The following is a 25534-nucleotide window of genomic DNA, read 5'->3' on the forward strand; positions in this document are numbered from 1 at the left end:
GTAGGAGTATAAAAATCTCTATGGAGGGCAATCTGCCAAAAGCTGATAAAATTCAAGTATACCCTATGACCCAAACAATTTCCCTAGTAAGGAATTTATTTCACAGAAGTGTGTGTGTGAAAAAATGTGTGTGCAAGTTTGTAAGAGGATACTGAGGACAGCAAATGTTTATAATAGCAAAAACTGCAAATAAGAGTTTCCATCAATAGAATTTGTTAAATAAGGTACAATCGTAAATGCTATGCAGCCATTAAAAATAAAGCAACTTAAAACCACAATAAGATACCACTGACTACTTTAGTAGTCAGCATGGCTACTAAAAAGTCAAAAAATAACAAGGTTGTAGAGAAAAGGGAATGCTTATCCACTGCTGATGGGAATGTATTAGTTCAGCCATTGTGGAAAGCAGTTTGGCAACTTCTCAAAGATTTAAAATAGAATTACCAGTTGACCCAGCAACCCTATTACTGGGTATACAGAATATAAACCCTTCTACCATAATGACACGGGCATGTGTACATTCACTGCAGTACTATTCACAATAGCAAAGACAAAGAATCAACTTACATGTCCATCAAAAGTAGAATTCGTTTTCAAAAGTAGCACATATACACAATGGAATACTATGCAGCCATAAAAACATGAGATCATGTTCTTGTGGCAACCTATATGAAGCTGAAGGTCATTATCCTAAGCAAACTAACACAAGAACAGAAAACCAAATACCTCATGTTCTCAGTTCTAAGTGGGAGCTCAACTTTGAGGAAATACAGACACAAAGGGAACAACAAACACTGGGGCCTACCAGAGGGTGGAGGGTGGGAAGAGAAAGAGGATCAGAAAAACTGCCTGTCAGGTAACTGCTTATTACCTGAGTGACAAAGTAATCTGTACACCAGCCTGTAATCTCAGCACTTTGGGAGGCCAAAGCAGGTGAATCGCTTGAGGTCAAAGTTCAAGACCAGTCTGCCAACATGGGGAAATCCCATCTCTATCAAAAAACACAAAAATTAGCAAGGTGTGGTGGCGTGCACCTGTAGCCCCAGCTACTCGGGAGGCTGAGGCAAGAGAATCGAATCGCTTGAACCCAGGAGGCACAGGTTGCAGTGAGCTGAGATTGCGTCAATGCACTCCAGCCTGGAACAGAGTGAGACACTGTCTCAAAAAAAAAATCTGTACACCAAACTCCTATAACAATTTACCCATACAGCAAACCTGCACACATACCCCTGAACATAAAAGTTAAAAAAGCATAAATAAAGCAACTTGAAAAAGGCATCTATTATAAATGAATGGCACTTTTTAATCCAAGTAATTAGGTTTACTGTTTTCCATATTACCTAGGAAAGCTTTACAATACACTCAGAGAATTACATGGAGCGATGAGGAACGATGATGAAGGAAATAAAACACACAGAGGTTAAGAATACATACTTGTTGCAAGACAAAACTGGGTTTAAGTCCCTGTTTTCCTATTATTGTCTGATCTTGGACAATTTCTTCTGTAATGTTCCCTTTGTAAAAATGTGAACAGGGTAAAACTTGTTTAAAATAAACAAAACAATGTACATATATAAAGTCCTCAGGATACTAACTGCCGGGCACTTGGGAAATATTCAATAAACAGAGTTCTATACCACACTCTCATAAACTAGCCTCCATGTAATTCATAAATCCTTGGGATAACCATATACTTTATGAAACATAATGAATATATACATAACCCTGTCTCCATCACTTGAGTCAAGGGAATTATAGCTGACATGAAATGATAAACCCCAAGCATAGAAAAGAGAGTCATATAGATGAACACTAAGTCGTATGTTTCAGAAGTTTAGAACAAGATGAATCTCACACACACACAAAACTATCAAATCTGTGAGACAACTCTGAAAGACTTAAAAGAGCCTAAAAATCAAGCCTTCCAAAAGACTGAATTATCTTAAATTCCAGAAAAACTTGTGTATTTTCTAAATGTTTGAGTTTAAATTCCAGCTTTAGAATTAAATGGAATTCCAAATGACCCATACTCAACAAAATGGCGTTGGTTAATGTTAACAATAAATGAATCTATAGGTCTTCTGTTTAAATGTCCAGGTATAATTTTTCTATTTACAACTGATCTTTTAGATTAACTCACTGAAATCTAGTCAACCCAAATGAGTGCCTCTATTTTAAAAAAAAGCTTACCAGCATTAATATGCCTAAATAGATTTATGTGTAGTAATTTCTTTATATATATAAAGAAATATATATAATCTATATATAAAGAAACATATGTATATATGTAGGTATATATTTTAAAGAGACAAGGCCTTGCTATGTTGCCCAGGCTGGAAAGCAGTGGTTACTCACAGATACAATCCCACTACTGATCAGCTTTGACCTGCTCATTTTCCAACCTGGGCTGGTTCACACTTCCTGGGGCAACCTGGTAGTCCCCACTCTCAAAGGAGTTACCATATGGATGCCAAACTAGCACACTACATCCCAGAACTCTTGGACTTATGCAATCCTCCTGCCTCAGCCTCCCAGAGTATTGGGATTACAGGCATGAGCCTGTACTTTGCATGAGCACCTGGACTTGTTTACAACCTTAATGTCTATGCAGCCAAAAGAAGATTAAACTACTTTTTTGGGTAAAAACAGGTCACTCAAATGGTAGAGTAAGCTGTTGATTCCATCTGTTAAATGCATTAAATGATCACCTAGAATATACATGTTCTCATTTTAATGATTTAAAACATAATGTTTTACTATTTTCCATGTTCAACATGTAGGACATCCCAGGAACTACAAGTTTTTGGTAGTTCAGAGTTTCAAAAGTAGACCATAAATCCTTTTGATGTCATATTTGTGAAGCTAGACTTTTGATAGTTGCTGTTTTAAAAAGTATGAGGCAAACATCAGTATAGAACAGGAAATAAAGAGGTAGTGTTCAATCTGTTATCAAGGTTTGAGAAACTGTGAGCGATCAAATAGCATCAACACACTTAGTAAATAATGGTGGTTATTTAAGAATGAAATAACTTTTCTTTCAACGTATGTGTATTATTTTTTAAAAGAAACATACTTAGGTTATTAGGACCCAACTACTTTGTAAATGGAATTCTGAAATAGTTCTTCAGGCCTGGGGTACTATGACAAAATTACTGAGACATTAAATGTGCTGTCAATTAAGACAGTGTGGGAACTTCAACCTTACTGGAAACCAGCTCATCTACCTAGAGTATCAGGAAATGATTGATACTATTTGCTACTGGCTAGTCCATCTGCCTATCAAAGTCTCTCCATCCTTCTCAACTCAGATGAAATACCTCCTCCTCTGTGAAATCTCTATACATTCAAATTACCTTCTTATTGGCTTGACAGCTTACCCCTTCCCAACCAAGTCAGTGAAGAGCCAGTGATATGAGCAGAGTCCTTAAATAATGTTTCTTTTATTGGTGAAAGAATAAACAAAGACAGGCTCTATTTCAATCTGTTATGTTCTTAGCAACCATATTACACAATATGAGCAACACTAACTTACTGTAATCCCAACAGCACTACATATAGCAAAATACTGGTTACAATGACAACAAACTACTAGATGTAAATGTTCACAAGGAAAGGGAACATATTTTGAATAACTTAGAATCTACAGTGTTTCAATGTTCAATACATCAAACAGGGCAAAAAGGAAACATCAAACCTTGGATTCTTAAAAAAGAGCTGAAATGTTTGAGACCACAATCAAAACATACAGCTTTGTTAGTGTAAACAGCTAAAATACATTTGGTATGTGTTTCCGAGTTAGATACCTAATCAAGAAAAAATGCCTAAGTTAACAATGGAAAATAAAGACAACTAAATAAAAATACACTGCCTATTCCTCAAATTTTCACAAAAGGGAATATTCTTTCATCCTCAACAGAACTCACAGAAAGCTAGAATGAATGGGTAGGTTCTACTTAATATTTTGTAAGATATTGGCACTGTATAAACAAAGAGAGCCTTCTCTATCTAATCCTAAGTATAAAGGTCAAATTTAACAAAACATGTAGAGCCTCTGTAAACCAAGTTAGCTTTCTAGGAATCAGCAAAAGCCAAGAGAATTCTACTTCTAGGGTGACCACAGTAACTTTTTAGTCCTCTTGTAGAAACTGCCTAAATGTTAAATAACCACATTTATCCTTTATTCCCACCTCTTTTTAAGAGTCCAATAAAATTACCCTTACCTAACTTACGTGCTACACATGAATTAGAACCAAGACTGCCACATAACAGATGTTCAATAAATTAGTTTATAATTGTTTGTATAATTAATGGTCCTTAAAGTGCCACATCTGTTTCACCTTTACCTCCAGCCCTAAGAGCATACTTGAATTGATTCATTCCAGTGACATGTCAAGGTTTAAGTTTACATCCCCAATTGTAATTCAATTACTGTGCTAAAAGGAACTTTATTAAATTGGTTTTCTAAGTCCCTCTCTAACTGGGTTAACTGGTTAAAAAGATCCAGTAATTTCTCCAACTGGAAATCTACCATCATCACCAACAGCAGCAAGAATCAGCAATGCTGACTGACGCACCCCTAAACAGAGTGTCATAAATGACGAAGAGTTGTACGCGGACTACTATATCTGATCTCAGAACAACTGTATCAGGTAGTTAGTATCAGTTCCATCTTCTGAAAAAGAAATAAGCACATGAGGGCTACTTAACATATAGTTAATGTCACAGCTAATAAGTGGGCAGAGCTAGGACAACTCAGACACTGACCCTAGAGGCTATGCTCTAGGATCTATTTCCTTTTGGTTCTCTTCACAAGCCACCTTTTTTTTTTTTTTTCTTAAAGAGAGATGGAGTCTTGCTCTGTCACTCAGGCTGGAGTGCAGTGACACAATCCTAGCTCACCTCAGTCTCAAACTCTTGGGTCCAAGTGATCCACTTACCTTACCCAAGTAGCTGGGACTACAGGTACATACCACCACACCTGACTAATTTATTTACATATAAATCTTTTTGTAGAGCCAGGGTCTCACTATGTTACCCATCCTGGACTCAAGTGATCCTCCTGCCTCAGCCTCCCAAAGTGTTGGGACAACAGGTGTCAGCCACTGCTCCTGGCCTCAAGGTATTTTTAAACGAAGCTGTCTTGTTGGAAACTCTGGAATCTGCATAAATAGTCTTTATACAGTTAGTGCTTCAGTCAGCTGTTTCCAGGGGCACCAAAGAATCTGCTATGGCAATGCCCTGTAATTCCCTATCCCACAACCCCTGTTGTAGCTAACCATCACTTTAAATTCAACCCTTGACTTAAATTCCAACTTCTTGGCTGGGAGCAGTGGCTCACGCCTGTAATCCCAGCACTTTGGGAGGCTGAGGTGGGTGGATCACTTGAGGTCAGGAGTTTGAGACCAGCCTGGCCAACATGGTGAAACCCCATCTCTATTAAAAATACAAAAAGTAGCCAGGCATGGTGGCACGCGCCTGTAATCCCAGCTACTCGGAAGGGTGAGGCACGAGAATCGCTTGAATCTGGCAGGCGGAGATTGCAGTGAGCCGAGATGGCACCACTGCACTCCAGACTAGGTGACAGATGAGATGAGACTCTGTCTCAAAAATAAATAAATAAATCCAACGTCTTCCCACCTAAACTTATTCTCAAATCATTCTTTCATATAAACACCCATATTCTGCTTCAGAAGGTTAATTACAATGTCAAACTTTTTATTACATTTTTATTTGCTTTAACAAGGACAGGGACTAGATGCACTTTTCATTATTATACCTAGAACTGCCCAACACATAAAAGGTACTTAATTATTAGCTGACTGACGAATCATTACATGTATAAATTATTAGATTCCTTCAACATAAAAATCTCTAATTTTATAGCGTAGGAAAAAATAAAAGGTAGCGTATCACCTAAAATAACAGTAAAATTACCTACCAAATTAACAACTTCAATCATTATGTTTTTCTACACATACAAGATTATTAAATTGTTTTCTTCCCTAAAAAATTACCAGCTCCTTCAAAAAACAGAAGGTGATTTCCTGAATTAAAGTATGTTACAACCAGGTTGCATGTGGTTGGGTGCCTGTAATCCCCGCACTTGGGGAGGCCGAGGCGGGCAATCACAAGGTCACGAGTTTGAGACCAGCCTGGCCAATATGGTGAAATCCCATCTCTACTAAAAATACAAAAATTAGTTGGGCGTGGTGGCGGGCGCCTGTAATCTCAGCTACTTGGGAGGCTGAGGCAGGAGAATTGCTTGAACCCGGGAGGCGGAGGTTGCAGTGAGCTGAGATCGGGCCACTGCACTCCAGCCTGGGCGACAGAGCAAGACTCCCTCTCAAAAAAAAAAAAAAAAAAAACGTTACAACCACAGAAAAATGCTTCTTAAAATCCACTGCAAAAGGGCTACACCAGAAGCCAACAACCTCTCCTTCCTTATATCAAAATGAATCAGGTTATTTTACACTGACTAGTCACAAATACGGCAATATATTGTTCCCTGATTGGTCAACTCTTTAGGTATCTCATTGGGTTTTTTCTTCATAATTTCCACTCCAAGACAACAGGAAAGTATTTTGCAAAAAGAATGTTTCAGAAGAAAAGGATGGGGACAAGCAAACACATAAAAAAGGAAATACAAAAACCATTTAGGAGTGGCAGTTTTGTAAACTTACTTGTCCACTGGGACGGGGTAGCCACTTAAGGCTAGACTAACAGAGTGTGCACTAAGTTATACTAGATCCAATCTTCTGAAAAGAGCACAGAATCAGATCTACACCCTAAAATTGATGAACAGGTATCCCAAACACTAAAAAACTATCTTATGGACCCTTAATCTATATGGGGACAATTTAAAGATGTATTATTTAGCTAAAATGCTCTCAAACTATGGTTAAATTCTGTGCTCCTCAAGCAAAATCTGCCTAAGTTAGCCTCTTTACCATCCTAGAGTGAAAATTAAAGTTCGCCTTGGCTACACAATGGATATATAAGCATTTTATATCTATACATGAAAAGAACTACATTTAATGAAACATTCCCATTAGTTAAATTCTTCCTATTAAACAGCAAAGAGTTACATTTGAAATTTTTAAATTTTAAGCTAACTTACTGTAATAATACACTCCTTTACTTACATTACTTAAAGGCAACACCAGGTGAGCTCCTAAAAAAAACCCCAATAAGCTTACCCTGTCTTAAGAAAGCTTTTAAAAGTAGTTATAACCTCTAGAAACTGCTCCATAAAAAAAATTACAATGCCAAAAACACTTCATTTGAACTATAAAATCTGTTACTTGTCATTCCCTATGAAGTGAACCAAAATCTTTCAGAAGTACTCATCTTTTGAAAGCCTATCCTCCATCCACTTCCTACTACACATACACACAGCACCAATATTGCATAACTTTCTTGCATCCCAATTTCCGATTTCTGTTCTCAACTGTGGCTTACCAAGAAAAATTCAATGCAATGTGAATCAAGTCAGAATAATGATATTCCTCCTAAAGATGAGTAAAATCTCCCCCTTATTATCCTCAAGTCCTTGACATTATCTGCGTTTTAAAGTAACATAACATAATGAACTATGATTTTGCTTATGTAATTGTTAATTATACTATTATTACCAGTGATCAATAACATGGTATCACCAAACTACGATAATTTGTTCAGTGAAGATTAAGGTTTAAGTCAAACATAAGGATAAGCTTATTTAAGTATTTTAAAGTTCATCTGCTATTAAATACTACATTGAATAAAAAGTTCTAATAAAATTAGATAAACCAAAGAATTAGAAAAAACTGACACAACTATTGAATGAAGACTGGATATTTTGATCAAATAAATTGCTTTAAGTTATGATAGCTCTGTTTTAAGAAACTATCTCAGAGATACACACTGAAATATTTATATATATAATTATTTGGTATTTAGGATTACTTCAAAATAACATGGGACAGGCAAAGGGTTTGGGGATATGAATTAAGATTGAAATAGTTAAAAATCGGTGATAAACACATGCAGTTTATTATTCCATTCAATTTCTGCGGCCGGGTGTGGTGGCTCACGCCTGTAATCCCAGCACTGTGGGAGGCTGAGGTGGGCGGATCACGAGGTCAGCAGTTCGAGACCAGCCTGGCCAACATAGTGAAACCCCATCCCTAATAAAAATACAAAAAGTTAGCCAGGTGTGGTGGCACACGCCTACGTCCCAGCTACCCAAGAGGCTGAGGCAGGAGAATTGCTTGAACCTGGGAGGCGGAGATTGCAGTGAGCCAAGATGGCGCCACTGCACTCCAGCCTGGGCAACAGACTAAGACTCCATCTCAAAAAAAAAAAAAAAAAAAAAAAAGAGACTGTTGTTTCATTTATTCCATTAACACTATATATCGCCCTGACAACAAAGACTCATATCACTGCCTATACAATGCTCCAAAATGGTTTTTAAAAACCTCAGGGAGAAGATTACATAGATATGATTTTTTATTTTTTTCTTTTTAAAGAAATGTGGTCTTGCTATGTTGCTCAGGTTCAAATGCAGTAGCTATCACAGGCATGATCAGAGTGCACTGTAGCCTTGAACTCTTGGCCTCAAGCAATCCTCCTACTTCAGCCTACCAAGTGGCTAGGAATAAACAGGCATATGCCACTGAGCCCCACTCAAACAAGTCACGTTTAAAAGGACTTAAATGTCACATAAATACAGAATAAGCAGAAGCAACCAGAGGGAAATAAGACTTGAGAAAGAATCATTATCAGGTAGTATATATCTCAACTTATGCAGAATGCAAGTGTAAGGCAATAAAAAGTTTGCAGAGTTAAAACATTAGAAAGCTCAATATGGTAGTCAATCATCTGCACCACAGCTACAGAGGAACGAGGTCCTAGAGGCAGCTCTAAGAGTGTATTACAGAACAAAAGACTCCTCTTTAGCTTATAACAGATGCACGGTAATAACTGCATAATTAACATCAAAAGTCCCCTCTCCCCTAAATAAATCATATCCCATCCTATACATTCTTCTTTCTAAAAGTAGTTATCTTTTACTAAGACACGCCACTTTCCTTTTCTTTCACAATTAAGTCATACGCCATTGTGTCTACTAAAATCACACATTTTACGGTATCAGTAACATTTCACCTAAAATGCAGAACCAAGTAACTAAAATGTGACCTTTGAACTTCAATTTCTACCAAATAGCTATATATTACCAATAATCTATAATTAAAATAAGGTCATGTGGTAAGTCTAAGAAGGCCTACTTTGGACAATTCTAAATTTGGATGACATAAGCCTGCACTAGCAAAGTCTTCTACCTAATGGCAGAAAATGGCAAGCAGAGAAACAAAAGCATCTTTAAAGATACAGTACTTACTTAAGAATGGTTTTCGCACTACTGCAGTCTTCAAATCGAATGGAGTAACCAACTTCCTGGCCCAACATCACATCCATTTCATCAGCAACTCTCTGAGCCACACTCATTGCAGCCACTCTCCTGGGTTGGGTACAGGCAACTCCTCTCTTGGGTCCTGGTAATGATCGCATGTACTCCACACACCACTGCGGAATCTATCAAATAATTTCACATTTAAATTAATTCTATTCTGCCTGCATATCAAGCATATGTAACATAAAACACTTTATCTCATTCCAATGATTTAAAAACAAATTCAATTAGGCAAATGACAAAAAGATTTGTGACTCAAAACTTGTAACAACACAAGCTCTCTAAACCAAGGAACAGTCATGTATAATACTGATATGACACATACCCCTGAGCTGGGTATACACAGTCAGAGATGCACTCAACAGGTGAACTATCCCATCATGAAGTATTTCCCTATGCAATTTTAAAAACTCCAACTTACTACAAATTCTACTTTATAACGTTTCTAAGAAAGTGTAACTTTTAAATTCTTATATAATTTGAGTTGCAAAATCAAGTAGAAATCATATCCCCTTGTAACTCTGAAGTTGTACTTGTATTTAATTCAATTCAAATTTGGTTGATAAGCCAGCAGAACCTAACTCTTAGCACCCCACTCTTTGGTAATCCGATCCTTTTCCCCTCAGGAGCAGTATGCACAATGGCAGCACCTTAGGTACCATCTTAAAGTCAATTTTAAGAACTGCCAGTCTCAAATTTAACAGGACCTAGAGCAGTACCACTTCGTTAAGGGTGGCCAAAGGGGCGGGGGACCCCCAAGCACAAGTTAAGTTGGGTGCCTTGATGGCAGTACATTTCCCCCCAGTTCCATTATCAACATAAGCTAATGGATTCCCCAGTTTTACAGTTTTACAAGTCACTTAACTGGAAAAGAATTATGGGGAAAATGTAAGTGCTCACCACATTAAATGGAAATCCACTGCTGGAAGAGCATAATTGTTTTACATCAAAGCTTCCAGAAGCCTATCAGACTCTAATGCTACAGGAAACATGGAGTTTTCTGCACAGTATCAGTAGAGTAAAACTGATGAAGAATATTCGTAGCTGCACTATTATTACATTTTAGTTAGGTTGCTTCTGCAATTTGGGGGTAACCTGTCACTGACAAGTATCTGAAAGGGAGGGTTAATTATGCTGATTCTCTAAAAACATCACATATATCTTTAAAACACTTTAAATGAACAAAAATAACTAAAGAAGTGGTATCTATCGGGTTCTGTAAATCCACAGACCTACACATATCTATCCTCAATTCGGCAACCCTTTCATAAGGGCAAAATGTACTTTCAAAGATCTAGAAAGTGAAAATTCAAAAACCACTCACTGTTGTGAACTAAAGATATTTAAAATTAATTCAAAATTCTCAAGGCAAGAATGTTCAGATCTTTTGTTTTTTTGTTTTTTGAGATGCAGTCTTACTCTTGTTGCCCAGGCTGGAGTGCAGTGGCACAATCTTGGCTCACTGCAACCACCGCCTCCCAGGTTCAAGCGATTCTCCTGTCTCAGCCTCCCAAGTAGCTGCGACTACAGGCACATGCCACCACGCCTGGCTAATTTTTTGTGTTTTAAGTAGAGATGGGGTTTCACCATATTGGGCAGGCTGGTCTCGAACTCCTGACCTCAGATGATGCACCCGCCTCGGCCTTCCAAAGTGCTGGGATTATAGGCATGAGCCACCATGCCTGGCCAAGAATTTTCAGATTTTTTAATTCACTCCGCTAAAATCAACAGCTTATCTCCACTTGAAAAACAAGACCAACAAGTTAACTAGCAGCTCTCAGGACCCCTGTACACTCACTCTGAAAATGACCAAGGATGCCAAACTACTAATAAATTTACTGTGTTAAGAAATTAAAACCGAAAAATTGGCCGGGCGCGGTGGCTCAAGCCTGTAATCCCAGCACTTTGGGAGGCCGAGACGGGCGGATCACGAGGTCAGGAGATCGAGACCATCCTGGCTAACATGGTGAAACCCCGTCTCTACTAAAAAATACAAAAAACTAGCCGGGCGAGGTGGCGGGCGCCTGTAGTCCCAGCCACTCGGGAGGCTGAGGCAGGAGAATGGCGTGAACCCGGGAGGCGGAGCTTGCAGTGAGCTGAGATCCGGCCACTGCACTCCAGCCCGGGCGACAGAGCGAGACTCCGTCTCAAAAAAAAAAAAAAAAAAAAACCGAAAAATTGCTAAAATATTTATTAATTGCTAACAATAAAACCTCATTCTGTTTTAATACAAAATAACACTTTCTATAAAAATGACTACTTTGCAAACAAAAAAAAACTGAGCTAGAAGAGTGCATTTCCTTATATTTTTACAAATTCTAGGACCCCTGAAATCGTTTCAAGGACTTTTAAGAACTCCCAGGCAATAGCTGGAGAACCAGTCAGTTAATGCATCTGTTCACATTTCTAAGGAACATAGCATTAAGAAGAGAAGGAGGTCCTGAAATATGTAGGCTACTGGTGTATTCAAGCCAGGGATCAGTTCTATTTTTTTTAAGATGGAGTCTCACTCTGTTGCCCAGGCTGGAATGCAGGGGCGCAATCTGGGCTTACTGCAACCTCCACCTCCAGGGTTCAAGTGATTCTCCTGCCTCAGCCTCCCAAATAGCTGGGATTACAGGTGTGCGCCACCACGCCCAGCTAATTTTTGTATTTTTAGTAGAGACAGGGTCTCACCATATTGGCCAGGCTGGTCTCAAATCCCTGACCTCAGGTGATCCAAACTGCCTGCCTCAGCCTTCCAAACTGCCAGGATTACAGGCATGGGCCACCACACCCAGCCAGGACTAAGTTATTTTAAAGCCATTCCTCCTTTTCAGCTTCTTCTCTTCCTCCACTTGAGGTCATCTTACAAACTGATCCTCGGTGTTCTAGTCTTCTTGTTTTACACAATATCCTGTGAAGTTTTATATGTTCTAACTTCTAGTATTACCTGTAATTCATCAATGCCAATCCTAACTCTAGCTTCCATCTTAGAGCTAATGGTCATTTCCACTTAGTTAGTATCTCAAATTCAGACGTTCAAAAGCAAAACCATTTCTCACCTTCCTCCAAAATACTTGTTAATTCCTAATATCTTGACTCCAATCCATTCTTTATTTTCTATTCCCATGGCCCTTCGCAGAATAAAAACTTTTGTTATGACCTCTTACATGGTCTATCATCAGTATGTTCACTAGACAGGACATTTTTTTAAAAAAAAATCCTCATCATTCCTCTTCAGTTCAAGAGCTCTGATGGCTTCCAATCTATATAAGATATATTAAGGCTCAACCGACAGCTGTAGTCTCACCTGCCCCACCTCCACCTTCCCAAACCCTCTGTATTCTGGCCAGAGCATATCTGCATTCCCTTAGCTCAATATGTGTCCTTGCTCACACTGTCCCTTTGGCTGACCTAGCTTCAATTCCTTACTCATGTGCAGTTATGTGTCTACTAAGCAGCAATGTGAAACGTCTTTACTGTAGGTCTGTCAAAAGTTAAAGTCATGGTCCGGTGCAGTGGCTCAGGCCTGTAATCCCAGCACATGGGAGGCCGAGACAGGCCAATCACTTGAGGTCAGGATTTAGAGAACAGCCTGGCCAACATGGTGAAACGCTGTTTCTATTAAAAATACAAAAACAATTAGCCAGGCATGGTGGCGCACACTTGTAGTCCCAGCTACTCAGGAGGCTGAGGCAGGAGAATCACTTGAACCCAGGAGGAAGAGGTTGCAGGAAGCCAAGATTACATCACTGCACTTTAGCTTGGGTAACAGAGCGACACTTTGTCTCAAAATAATAAAAAAAAAAAGTTAAAGTCATTACTTTAGATTTTGTTTAGAGAATTTTTCTGACAAGAACAAATCACTAAAAAAAAGACTGGTTTTAATGGTTTGAGTCAAAGTTTAATAAGAGTATGCTAGGAAACATATGAATGAAATTCACTCCTTAAACTGTTTGGTTTCCCTTCAAATCCCCCTGATGTGCTGCAATCCTAAGTATTCAAGTATCTTTACCCCTCTAAAAGTCAAATATTAATCCAAATAATCACAAACCTCATCTTGAGTTGACCTGACCTCCTTCTACACTAACCATTAATAAACTCATCTCTGAAATGAGGCTACCTATATCAGACCACAGAATAGCAGTATGAAATATAACTTTAGATATAAAGACAAAGGTACAAAGTTTTAAACGTTGAGCCCACCAAAATCCACAACCCAACCCAGGACAATTCGCTAAACCTAAGTTTCTCATAAACCTAAACCTCATTTTGCTCATCTGTAAAGTGGTGATGAATATCTTCCCTGTAGGATTATAGAAAAATGTAAATAAGCTAATACATGTAAAGTATACAGTGTCTGGCTTTACCCAAATGTCAATTAAATAGTAAGTTCAGAGTTACAGTCTTCCATGTAATTTGAAAATTCTTTACATTTCCGTAAGGTGATTTTTGAACACCCTAACATCAATTCTAAGTTTTCTTTCATTAAAAAAGAAAAATTGGGAAGGCTAAGGCAGGAGGATTGCTTGAGCTCAGGAGTTCAAAACCTCAACTCTACAAAAATTTTATTTAAAACTCAGCCAGGCACTGGTGGCATATGCCTGTGATCTCAGCTACTTGGGAAGCTGAGGCAGGAGGATCCCTTCAGCCCAGGAGGTTGAGGCTGCGTTCATACCACTGCACTCCAGCATGGGTGAAAGAGACTCTGTCTCAACAACAAAAGAAAAGAAAAGAAAAAAGAAAAGAAAAGAAAAGAAAAATGGTACAAAGGCTCAGTCTGTAATAAAAGCTTCTTATTTTTGTTGCTACAAAATGTCTATGCACATGTAACTTTAGAAAAAGATAAATTGTGTATGCAGTATGTTCAATCTCTGCATGGTAAGGCAGGTAATTATTAAATTAGCTTTAATACTTTTTTGATTTTTTCAAATTTTCTACAATGATCAGGGACCACTACTTTTGAAACCGAAAGAAATTTTTAATTAATGGTTCAGGCTTAAATGTATAAAGAGTTACTTCTCACCCACAGCAAGAAAATGCAAATTAAAAAGTACACTAGAATGCAATTTTTCATCTATTGGATTTGTAAAACTTCAAGTTCAATGATACGTTTTAATAGTTTCCCACATATGTTCTCATACATGCTCATGGAAAGGTAAATTAATACACTCCCTCTGGAAGGCTATCCAGCTTTCTGTATCACAATTACAAATGATCTTCTGACCCAGCAATTTCTGATTCCTACAGAAACACTTGCCCATGCAAAACCACCATGGGAAACAGCCTAAATGTCTATCAACAGGGGTCTAGTTAATAATAGCCCATCCGTGTTTAAAAAATATCCTAGATATATTACAAATAAGACACTAGTAACAGTGTTTAGTTCTATGGGGGGGATGACTAGATGGACAAAAGTCACGAGTATAGACTTTATATCCTTTTAGCACTTCATTTTTTCGAAAAATAGATATTTGCATGGCTCAAGATACTATATTAAATACAAACGACAAAAATCTACCCCAGTGGTTGATTTCTCCACCCAAGCACCAGAAAATAAACTGTGTGTCCCTAAATCTGTACTGTCCTAGAGTCAAAATGGGTGGGAGAGCATCACTCTGCCATACTTAAGGTAACAAAATTTGAAAAGCAAGCACCACTATTTTCCCCTAGACTCAGGGGAGAGAGGTACTCTCCATAGGATTTCCACTCTGAAATTCAGAGTGCCAATTAAACATCAAAGCAGCTATTCTTCAAGATGTTCCATAGGACAGACAAGGGAAATGACCACCAGAATCAAATATGCAACATTTGCTAAACTTAAACATAAATGAAATATGTACCATGGTATACAGTAACTCACCTGTGTTGTTTTACCAGACCCAGTCTCACCAACCAGTACAAAGGACTGATGTCTAACCAGAATATCTGTAAACCTATCCTTGTATTCCCAAACAGGGAGCTGAAGCCGTTTCTTTAGAATATCATAGTATCGAGGAGTATGGGGTAAGTTGGTGAACGGATTAATGCACTGTGGAAGTGACGTGTGACCTGCATGTCCGGCGTGCGCTGAATGAGCAGAATGTGTCGAATGCGTTGAATGCGCTGAGTGGGTTGAATGAGCTGAATGGGAAGCTTTTAAAGGTGGTAATCCAGCACTGATAAGCATAGCATTCGTTGAAGCTCGCAACTCCTTCTCCTTTTCTTTCTCCCTCTCCCGCTCTCTATCTCCTCTATCGCGTTCTCGGTCTCGATCTTTAGACCGATCTTCACGATCCCGGTCTCGATCTCGATCCTTCCTAAAAACAAAAATTTAGAATTCAGATTCTGAATTTTAAGCACAATGTTCATGTTAGTGTTATAATCACAAAGAGAGTAAATGTCCAACATTCAAGTGAGTAAAAAATCCAATGGATTATGTAACTATCAGAAATAATAAAAAATACCCTACAATTAAGGGCTTCTCATTCTCCACCACAAACATCCTTCCCTTCCTTGCTGATGCCTCACCTTCCTTAACTTTCAACGTAAGGTTACAAGAACTCAGTCTGCTGCAAGTAAAACCCCTCCTACTTAGACAACAGAAATCAGATACTGAGAGTAGGATGAAGAAAGGATAGGTCCAAATTGAGCAAAAGAAGATGGCATCTCAATCTTTCTCAAATTCTCCTTCAATTTGTGAAGAGGTATTTTTTGCACTAAAAGTATATTCAGAAGTTAGCACAAACACTGTTACTGGACATAAAGACAACTCTACCTCACATTACTACAGTCAACAGTGGTGGGTTTTGCTCAATACTTTTATAATCCACATTTAATAAATTGTTTTAATATTCCTTTCTTTGCCATAGGACAATGTTTGGTTGTAATGCAAAGTGAAAAGAGCATAGTACAATGTTATACATATCAATATCTCAGCTAATACAAATATGAATTACAGGACTGCAGAATTTGTTTTTTTAGTTATACTTTCCAGCACTTTCCCAATTTTGTTCAGTAAATGTATACTGTTTTGTAAGAAAAACTAAAATTAAAACACTTTTATTCCTTCTTCCTTGTTTACTCTTGCATTTTAACCTTAACAGCAATAGTAAAAAACTGAAAGCACTCTATAAATCTATGTACCTTGGTCTACCATAAAATGAAACATAGTCAAATTAAAAATAAGCTTCAATGAACACTACTAAGTTGTTTAACATGTTAAAATTATGCAGGTAGCCACTCTATTAAACTTGGGTCAATTTTAAGTAGTCAATTCTGGTATCTACTTCCAGTTATTAGAGATTGACCTTAATAAGTCATTTTAAAAGTATCTATGCTAAGAACTTCACAAGCAGAAGGGCTGCATGTTGCTCATATGCGTTGTGGCTGAAAGCAGCCTCTGGGAGACTGGTGGTGGAAATAAAATAATCTATGCTTGTTCATTCTACTAGTCCAGTTTACTACAGACCAACTACTCCAGCAGAGAAACTTGCCTCAAGATGTTTAAACCCAGACTTGAAATAATCAGGCATGATGGAGCTATGACACAAGCCCCTAAACATATCATTGTTCCTTACCCACAACACACAAAAGTACAAATTCCATGTGCTCCAAGTACAGTTGTGTGCCATGTACAAATTTACTCAAAGAGAAGAAAAGCCAGATATATGCATATGTAAACATGAAAAGTGATTTTCCCCTCTTCTATCCCAATGTTCACCTACAAAACTCACAGAGCATACAAGCCAGAACTGTATGAAGCCTCTCATCTCACCTGGCATAAACAGAAAGAAAATCAATGGGAAAGAAAAGTCAACGGATAACTTAAAAAACATAAAATGAAGTCTCACAATTCAATACTTGAGAGTCTGGGCCTACCTTCCGAAATATGCCATCAACCATCTTTGCTTCTCCTGTTTCTGGCCTAAGGTGACTGTTAATTAAATAAGTGTTTACATTGCTCCAAAATGCCAATGAGGTGCAGTTTACAATAAGAGTACACAGAAATGTACCCAGCAAAGTGAGAAGCACTGTACTCACATATGGTTCAAATACTAGACATCTTAAAGATCATGGAACATACAGCTAGAAAAGAACTCTTAAAGCACATCTGGTCTATACAAGAAGGATTCATGTTTCTAGTATTCACTCAACCATGGGGGAAGGAGGAGATCACAAAAAATAATTGAAACAATTTTCTTTTTTTGAGATAAGATCTCGCTCGTCACCCAGGTTGGAGTGCAGTGGCTCACTGGATCATGGCTCTCCGCAATCTCAAACTTCCGGGTTCAAGTGGTCCTCTTACCCGAGCCTCCCGAACAACTGGGACTACAGACAGACATGCACCACCATGCCTGGCTAATTTTTTATTTTTGTAGAGATGTTGCCCAGGATGGTTCTGAACTCCTGGGATCAAGCAATCTTTTGCTTCAGCCTCCCAAAGTGCTGGGATTACAGATGTGAGCTACCATGCCCAGCCTAGAAATTTAATGATTTCTATATTAATCATTAAAGTATAGAAATTTAATGATTTCTATACTTCTAGCATAGTACTAGGCAATTAAGACATGGACCTAACCTTTCAAGAGTTACAAAATTTGGGGGAAGAGCAGTGACAAAGTAAATCATGTATTACATATTGCCTTAGTTTGTTAAAGTAATACCTATACTAACAAAGATTTTTTCAGGGGCCCACTTCATCAGAAGCTTCATTACCAAAACATAGGATGTATAAAACACATTCTAAAGATAAAAAGGTTAGCTGCTGATCAAGCAATGGGGACAGCTGTGGTATTAAAAGGAATGCTGGAATCACAGTTGTAAGACACCACCTCAATTTACTGACCTGCAAAATGATAAGCATTTTCAGATACTTTTAGTCTCAGATTAAAGTAAGAAAACAGGGAGGATGCAGGAGGCAAATTCAGCCACCTAGAAATGTTGCTTATGGCTCAAACTACCTACCTTCAACGAGAGAGGTAGGATACAAATGAAAAGTCAGTAAAGGATGGAAATCAAACCCTCCACTTCATAAATATTTATCAACTATTGTGCAATGTTTTTTTAAACAGGTATTTTTTATGATAAAGGAGTTTTGTTCTTAAAAGTTTACTTGGGCCGGGCGCGGTGGCTCAAGCCTGTAATCCCAGCACTTTGGGAGGCCGAGACGGGCGGATCACAAGGTCAGGAGATCGAGACCATCCTGGCTAACACGGTGAAACCCCGTCTCTACTAAAAAATGCAAAAAACTAGCCGGGCGCGGTGGCGGGCGCCTGTAGTCCCAGCTACTCGGGAGGCTGAGGCAGGAGAATGGCGTGAACCCGGGAGGCGGAGCTTGCAGTGAGCTGAGATCCGGCCACTGCACTCCAGCCTGGGTGACAGAGCGAGACTCCGTCTCAAAAAAAAAAAAAAAAAAAAAAAAAAAAAGTTTACTAGTTGAGGTATAAGGGTTTTTAAACACTGGTATCAAGTCAGTGTTTCAGACACAACCACAACACTAGCAGGGAGAGAGGTGATATGACACAGTTGTTTAACATACTGTTCTATACTGTGTCTCAGTTCAATCCTGGCTCAAGACTTAAGGCAACTATAGGACCACAGTTATTTCTTCCCTCATCTATAAGATGTGGCTATTAATATGTCTTGTAGAGTATCAAAAGGATTAAATGAGTTCATGTATGTGATGTGCTTAAAGTGTTGTCTGGCACACCGCAAATGCCCAACATTGGTGGTGGTGGTGGTTGTTATTATTATTATTTTGAGATAGAATCTTGCTCTGTTACCAGGCTGGAGTGTAGTGGTGCAATCTCAGCTCACTGCAACCTCTGCCTCCCTGTTTCAAGCAATGCTCCTGCCTGTCTCCGGAGTAGCTGGAACTACAGGTACGTGCCACCACACCCCACTCATTTTTGTATTTTTAGTAGAGGCGGGGGTTTCACCATGTTGGCCAGGATGGTTTCAATCTCTTGACCTCATGATCTGACTGCCTCGGCCTCCCAAAGTGCTGGGATTACAGGCGTGAGCCACCATGCCCAGCCAATATTGGCCATTATTAAAGATCTTTTTAAAGTTCTAATATCATATTATAATCCCACATGGAAGGCAAGACCTGGTGATTCACGCATGTAATCCCAGTGCTTTGGGAGGCCAAAGTGGGAGGATCACTGGAGGCCAAAAGTTTGAGACCAGCCTGTGCAATATATTGAGACCCCATCTCTACAAAAAACTTTAAAATTAGCCAGGTGTGGTGGCATAGCTGTAGTCCCAGCTACCTGGGAGGCTGAGGTGGGAAGATCACTTGAGCCCAGGAGTTTGAGACTGCAGCGAGTCATGATCACACCAGAGCACTCCAGCCTGGGAAACAGAGGAAGACCCTATATCTAAAAAATGAAAGAACAAAAATTCTAAATGGAATAACAACAGGCACTGAAGTACTGCTAACGAAGATGTAAACTGGTCATCAAAATCATGATATTTTAAATAAACATTGCTTTTTTTTTTTTTTTTTTTTTTTTTTTAAAAAAAAAAAAGAATCTCACTCTGTTACCCAGGCTGGAGTGCAGTGGCACAATCTTGACTCACTGCAACCTCTCCCTCCCAGGTTCAAGCAATTCTCCTGCCTCACCCTCCAAAGTAGCTAGGATTACAGGGGTGCGCCACCACGCCCAGTTAATTTTTCTATTTTTAGTAGAGACAAAAATACGTTTTACCATGCTGGCCGGGCTGGTCTTGAAATCCTGACCTCAGGTGATCCATTCACCTAGGCCTCCCAAAGTGCTGGGATTACAGGCGCTTAGCCACCGCACCTGGCAATAAGCATTGCTTTTTATCTGTCAATCTTATTTCCAGGAACTTCTCAAGGATGTGTGCAAATATGTATGTATAAGGATGTCCATCATACTTCTCATTTATAAAATAGCAACAAGTGGAAAACTTCCTAAACATCAATGAATAGAATATTGGTTAAGTAAGTGATGTCATACCTTTACAACTAGAGTACTATGGCAGCCAATTTTTTTTATGTTTTATTTTTTTTTGAGACGGAGTCTCGCTCTGTTGTCCAGGCTGGAAGACAGTGGCGCAATCTTGGCTCACTGCAAGCTCCGCCTCACGGGTTCACGCCATTCTCCCGCCTCAGCCTCCCAAGTAGCTGGGACTACAAGCATCCACCACCACACCCGGCTAATTTTTTGTATTTTTAGTAGAGTCAGGGTTTCACCGTGTTAGCCAGGATGGTCTTGATCTCCTGACCTCGTGATCCACCCGCCCTGGCTTCCCAAAGTGCTGGGATTACAGGCGTGAGCCACCATGCCCGGCCTATGGCAGCCAATTTAAAAGCATAATATATACCTACTGTTAATGACATTTCTGAGTGGAAAAAAAAATCAAAGTACAAAATGACACGTGTTGATCCCACTGATATCAAATTTTATAGCTCATATTTTTAAGTCAATACGCAGAGATCTTAAAAAATGTTCACTAAAACATGTTCTCCAAAGACGGAGATGAATATTTTAGGGAATGCCTTTTTTAAACCTTTGAGTATAAACATTTCCTATGTTCCCGTGGTAAGTTCATTTAACCTCATCTACCATACAGGATTGTAGTGAAAAGGTGTGCGCTCTACAAATGTTATCACAGTATTAACATATTAGCATTACTTTCCCATAAGTAACAGGAAAAAGTCTTATCAGGTGGTAATATCAAAAACCAACATCAAAATGAAAAACGTCCCTAACATGGAAAACTTTTTTCCATACTTCAACAGTAAGTTGTCTCTTGGTAATAACTGTATAGTGAAGACTCTGTGGGTTGACAAAAAGAAGAAATGAGGCCAGAATACGCAACAGAAACCTATAATAACTTCACCTGATTTCAAAGTTAAAATATGTCAAGAATAAAATAAAGACTTATATAGTTGGGAACATTAATGTAAGTGAAATCTCCCACTGAATTACCTTTTCTTCTCAGTATTGAAGACATCCTATCTGGCAGTGGAGTTTGTAAGACTGACAAGCTTATGCTCTCAGATAAAACCACTTGCTGACTATCAGGGTAAAAAAAAAAATCTGCACGATTGCATGGCAGTCAACAAGTGACTTAAAATTATGGAGTATGAAAAAAAATCCTGATGCTGATAAACACTGTAAGTCCACTGTTAAATAAAGCCAGTTCTATGATAAATGGCACTCAAATGACATAGAAATTAGTATTAAAACTTCCCTCTACAATTTCTTATAACTTGAGCATTATTCCAAAGATGAACTCTCCTTTATCCACAGGCAAATTCTAAATAATATACAAGGGAATCATAAAGCTACCGTTAGACCCCGAAAGTCGACATGTTTACTAAGGGTATCTGTTTTTGCAAGAGATAGTAAACAAGTGCACATACATATGGTGGGACCACTAATCCCAAGGGAAGCATTTTAAATGGTGCACATATGCACAAATACAAATGAATTCATTCATTCCCTCCCAGAATATTTTGTTCCAATCTCACCTCCTGTTAGAGACATCAGTTCCAGATGACAGCAATTTATTTTTGCTTCAGAAAAATCAAGAACTAAGTGTTCCCTACTTTACCAACCCATTATAAATGTCATTAAAATAGGCTTTAATGAGTCTTAACTACAGTACTGAACTGTGTGCTGCTGAGTGAAAATGATAAAGGCAGGGTTCCAGATCCTGCTGTAAACTTGCCCAAGCCACGTTAACTGTTCTCCATTTCTCATTCCTTGAGTGGAGCTGTATAGTCTTTTTTAAGTTGCTCCCAGCTCTGAGAGTCTGTGACATACAGCTCAGAGGCATTTAACGTTTTGTGGGGGGTAATGGTGGGGGACAGTGATAGCCTAAAGAGAGTCTGTCTTACAGTGTCATTGTCTTTTTACAATGCCTAATATCGCCAACTAAACAACTCACAAAACTGTGACATGCTTTTGCTTTGTATTGAATAATTCAACATATGGGAAGGTCTCAGAAAGTACATCCTATCCTGGCTTATACTCTACGATGACACTAAACATATCCCTAGAAATCAATTTCAATGAAGAACTTCAGCTGAAAATTTCAAAAAAGCTAGACAAGGGGACTTCACAGAGTGATTCCGTATCACAAGTACACAATAAAATGATAAAATTATGCAAAGTATTTGGATATTCGGGCTTTTGTGGGTTTTGCCTGAATTATCCAAATAGGTCTTTGTACTTCAGCAATGAAAACACACACGGGAAAGAAACAGATTTTCATAAAACTGCTTAAGTTAACTGTTAAATTCCTCTGTATCTTTAAGGAAAGGAATCTGGAACACCATGAGTTTGTAAGTATTTCAACTCTCAACCTCCACATGGGCGGTGTTTCGCCATAAATACTAAAAACACGTTTTGAACATGATCCCTGTATTTCAAAAGCTACTTATGAAGAAAAGTGGGGCATGCACAGAAAATAAAGGATGAAAAAAAAAAAAAAAGAATGCCTTCTAATCCCTCCCCATGGGATGATGTTCGGTAACTAGTTTTAACCAAAGCAGGAAATAGAGGAGATGGCGGGAGCGTAGGCAGAGGGCGGAAGTTTGCTAGTATCTACTTTGAAGTGTTTGAATGGACCGAGGCACGCTCTCTCCCGCCAAACTATAAACTCAGTCGCCCCAAAACACCAGCCTTCCAGCCCACCAGGTATTTTACTCCACCCTTTCCTTTCTCCCGGCAAGTCCTCTACTCCCACTTCCCCAGAGAACTCCCCATTTGCTGGCTTCTCTCAACTCCCGCCACCCCCACCCCAGCCTACATTAGGATCCACGCGCTGCTCTCACTTTCCGCCCTCCGCCTTTCCCGTCTGGAGTGCCTGGCCGCGCCCCCACTCAGGCCCTCCCCATGGCCCCTCTGCCTGGGAAGTGCCTGGTGCCCTTGGAAGCGAATACTCCCGCCGCGCCCTCCCCCACTCTCTCCCCCGGATCCAGGCCTTCCTCGGGAACCGAGGCCACGAGGTCCGCGGTTCACTCCCGCCCCACGCCCTCGAAAGTGACTCCTGCTCGGTTCGGCCTGGGGGAGGAGGCGCCTTCATGGCCACTGCAGGCCTCTCCACCCTCCGGACTGGGTTGGGCACCGGCCCCGCCGCACGCAACTCCCCGCGCCCTTGCCGGGCCGAACGGGCGCCGCGCTTCTCCGACCCGCCGCTGGTGAACCCAGCCCAGAAGGAAACAAAGGCTCGGGCTCCAGGACCCGCTCGGCCAGGCCAGTCCCAGCCCGCTCCCTGCCAGGACCCCAACAAAGCCCGAGCTGCTGCCTCGCGCCCCCGGCCTGGCTTACCCATCGGTCCCCGCACGCTTCTTGCCAGAGGGGTAATCCTCCCCTAGGTCCAACCGGTGCCGCTTGGACATCCTCGCACTCTTCGAACGGGCGGTTATTAAGGAAGAAAGCTAGCTGCTGTATGGGCACAGTGGAGGACAGCCACTTAACTCTGGAGGACCCCCACCCCTCCCGCTACTACAGCCCACACGGTGCGGCCGGAACCAGGAGCTAAAATGGCGGCGGCGACGAGGGCTGGGCCTGCGCGCGCGCGCGCGCTTCCGCAGCGTGCGTGCGTGCGAGTGTGCGTGTGAGCGAGGTGCGCGCGCACGCCGCCCAAAGGCGGGAACTCCTGTCCCGCCCGCTGCCTCATTGGTCCGACCTTTCTTGGGTCTCCTCCCTCTTCCCGTAGCTTTCCCCTCCTAGGAGCGGCTGTTAGGAAAAGCCTGAAGGCCTTCACTTTCCATTTCAGTCTATCCTTGCACCTCTGAGTCGAGAAATTGAGGAAGTCTAGTCCTAGTTAGGGAATCCTATTCATCTCTATTACCCGGCTTTAAGGGAATCTCAGACCCAGAGAGGCTGAGAAACGAAGATCGTACAACTAATAAGTGGCAGAGCCGGAATTGGAACCCAGCTATTTAGTAACTCCAGATCTGGAACTTGAGGCCACCCCGCTACTCTCAGTTGCAGTGAGGGACCGCGCGCGGTGGTTCACGCCTGTAATCCCAACACTTTGGGAGATCGAGGCAGGCGGATCACGAGGTCAGGAGTTCGAGACCAGCCTGGCCAACATAGTGAAACCCCGTCTCTACTAAAAATACAAAAATGAACCGGGCGTGGTGGCGCACGCCTGTAATCCGAGCTACTCGGTAGGCTGAGGCAGGAGAATCGCTTGAACCTGGGAGGCAGAGATTGCGATGAGATCACGCCAGTGCACTCCAGCCTAGGCGACAGAACAAGACTCCGACTTGGGGAAAAAAAAAAATCAATTGCAGTGAGGAAACTAAAGTGAGAAAATGTTAAGGCTTGTCATGATCTAGTTTGCCCTTTTCTTCCCCAGCACGGACACCCATGCACTCAAGCTATAGATGTTTTTAGCTAGAATACAGAGAATTCGCAGTGAGGGCACAATTTGCTTTTATGTTTGTTTTTTGTTTTTCTTTCTGTGCCTATTAATGCACTTTCACAGTGTTAAATAACACCCTGCAAGGTAGTTGTTATTTTGTAGACGTGGACGCAAAGGCTGCAGAAGGTTAAATCTCATGGCCATAAGGGCTGTACCTAAAGCCGTAACAAGGAGGTGGGGCAAGATGACTCTAAGGAATTTTGTAGATCTCTCCCCCTAGAATATCTCTGCTTCCTCAGTTGCATTCGTTCCCAGAAGAAATGCACAAGAAAAGATCTGTGGACTATCTGCAGCAGGGTGATCTCTGTTGTTCATGGAATGACTTGGTTTGGCTGCCGTGGAAGATCATACTCTGGTTCTTATCAAAGTCTCAGGACTGCAATTGCTAGGATTAAACACAACTTAAATATTGCAACTGATGAGGGGTTTGTGTGTTTGTTTTGAGACAGAGTCTTACTCTGTCGTCCAGGCTGGGGGACACTGGCACGATCTCAGCTCACTGCAACCTCCGCCCCCCAGGTTTAAGCCATTCTCCTGCCTCAGCCTCCCTTGTAGCTGGGATTACAAGCTCCCGCCACCCCGCCCGGCTACGCGCCCGGCTAATTTTGGTATTTTTAGTAGAGAGGAGGTGTCGCCATGTTGGCCAGGCTGGTCTCAAACTCCAGACCTCAAGTGAGCTGCCCACCTCGGCCTCCCAAAGTGCTGGGA

General features: G+C 40.4%; 1 protein-coding gene across 1 annotated transcript in view; it reads right to left on the reverse strand.

Annotated features, from left to right (window-relative positions):
- The window catches only part of DHX15 (DEAH-box helicase 15), a 57759-nt gene extending 33755 nt beyond the window's left edge, over positions 1-24004 (reverse strand). Inside the window, exons 1-3 of the mRNA XM_025384980.1 lie at positions 23722-24004; positions 15297-15732; positions 9380-9573 (exon numbers count right to left, since the gene is read on the reverse strand). Of these exons, the coding sequence (XP_025240765.1) occupies positions 9380-9573; positions 15297-15732; positions 23722-23792 (701 nt within the window). The 5' untranslated portion in view covers positions 23793-24004. The remainder of the gene's footprint in view (positions 1-9379; positions 9574-15296; positions 15733-23721) is intronic.
- Positions 24005-25534: the final 1530 nt, after the last annotated feature.

The sequence above is a fragment of the Theropithecus gelada genome, chromosome 5, assembly GCF_003255815.1.
Source record: "Theropithecus gelada isolate Dixy chromosome 5, Tgel_1.0, whole genome shotgun sequence".
Lineage (NCBI taxonomy): Eukaryota > Metazoa > Chordata > Mammalia > Primates > Cercopithecidae > Theropithecus > Theropithecus gelada.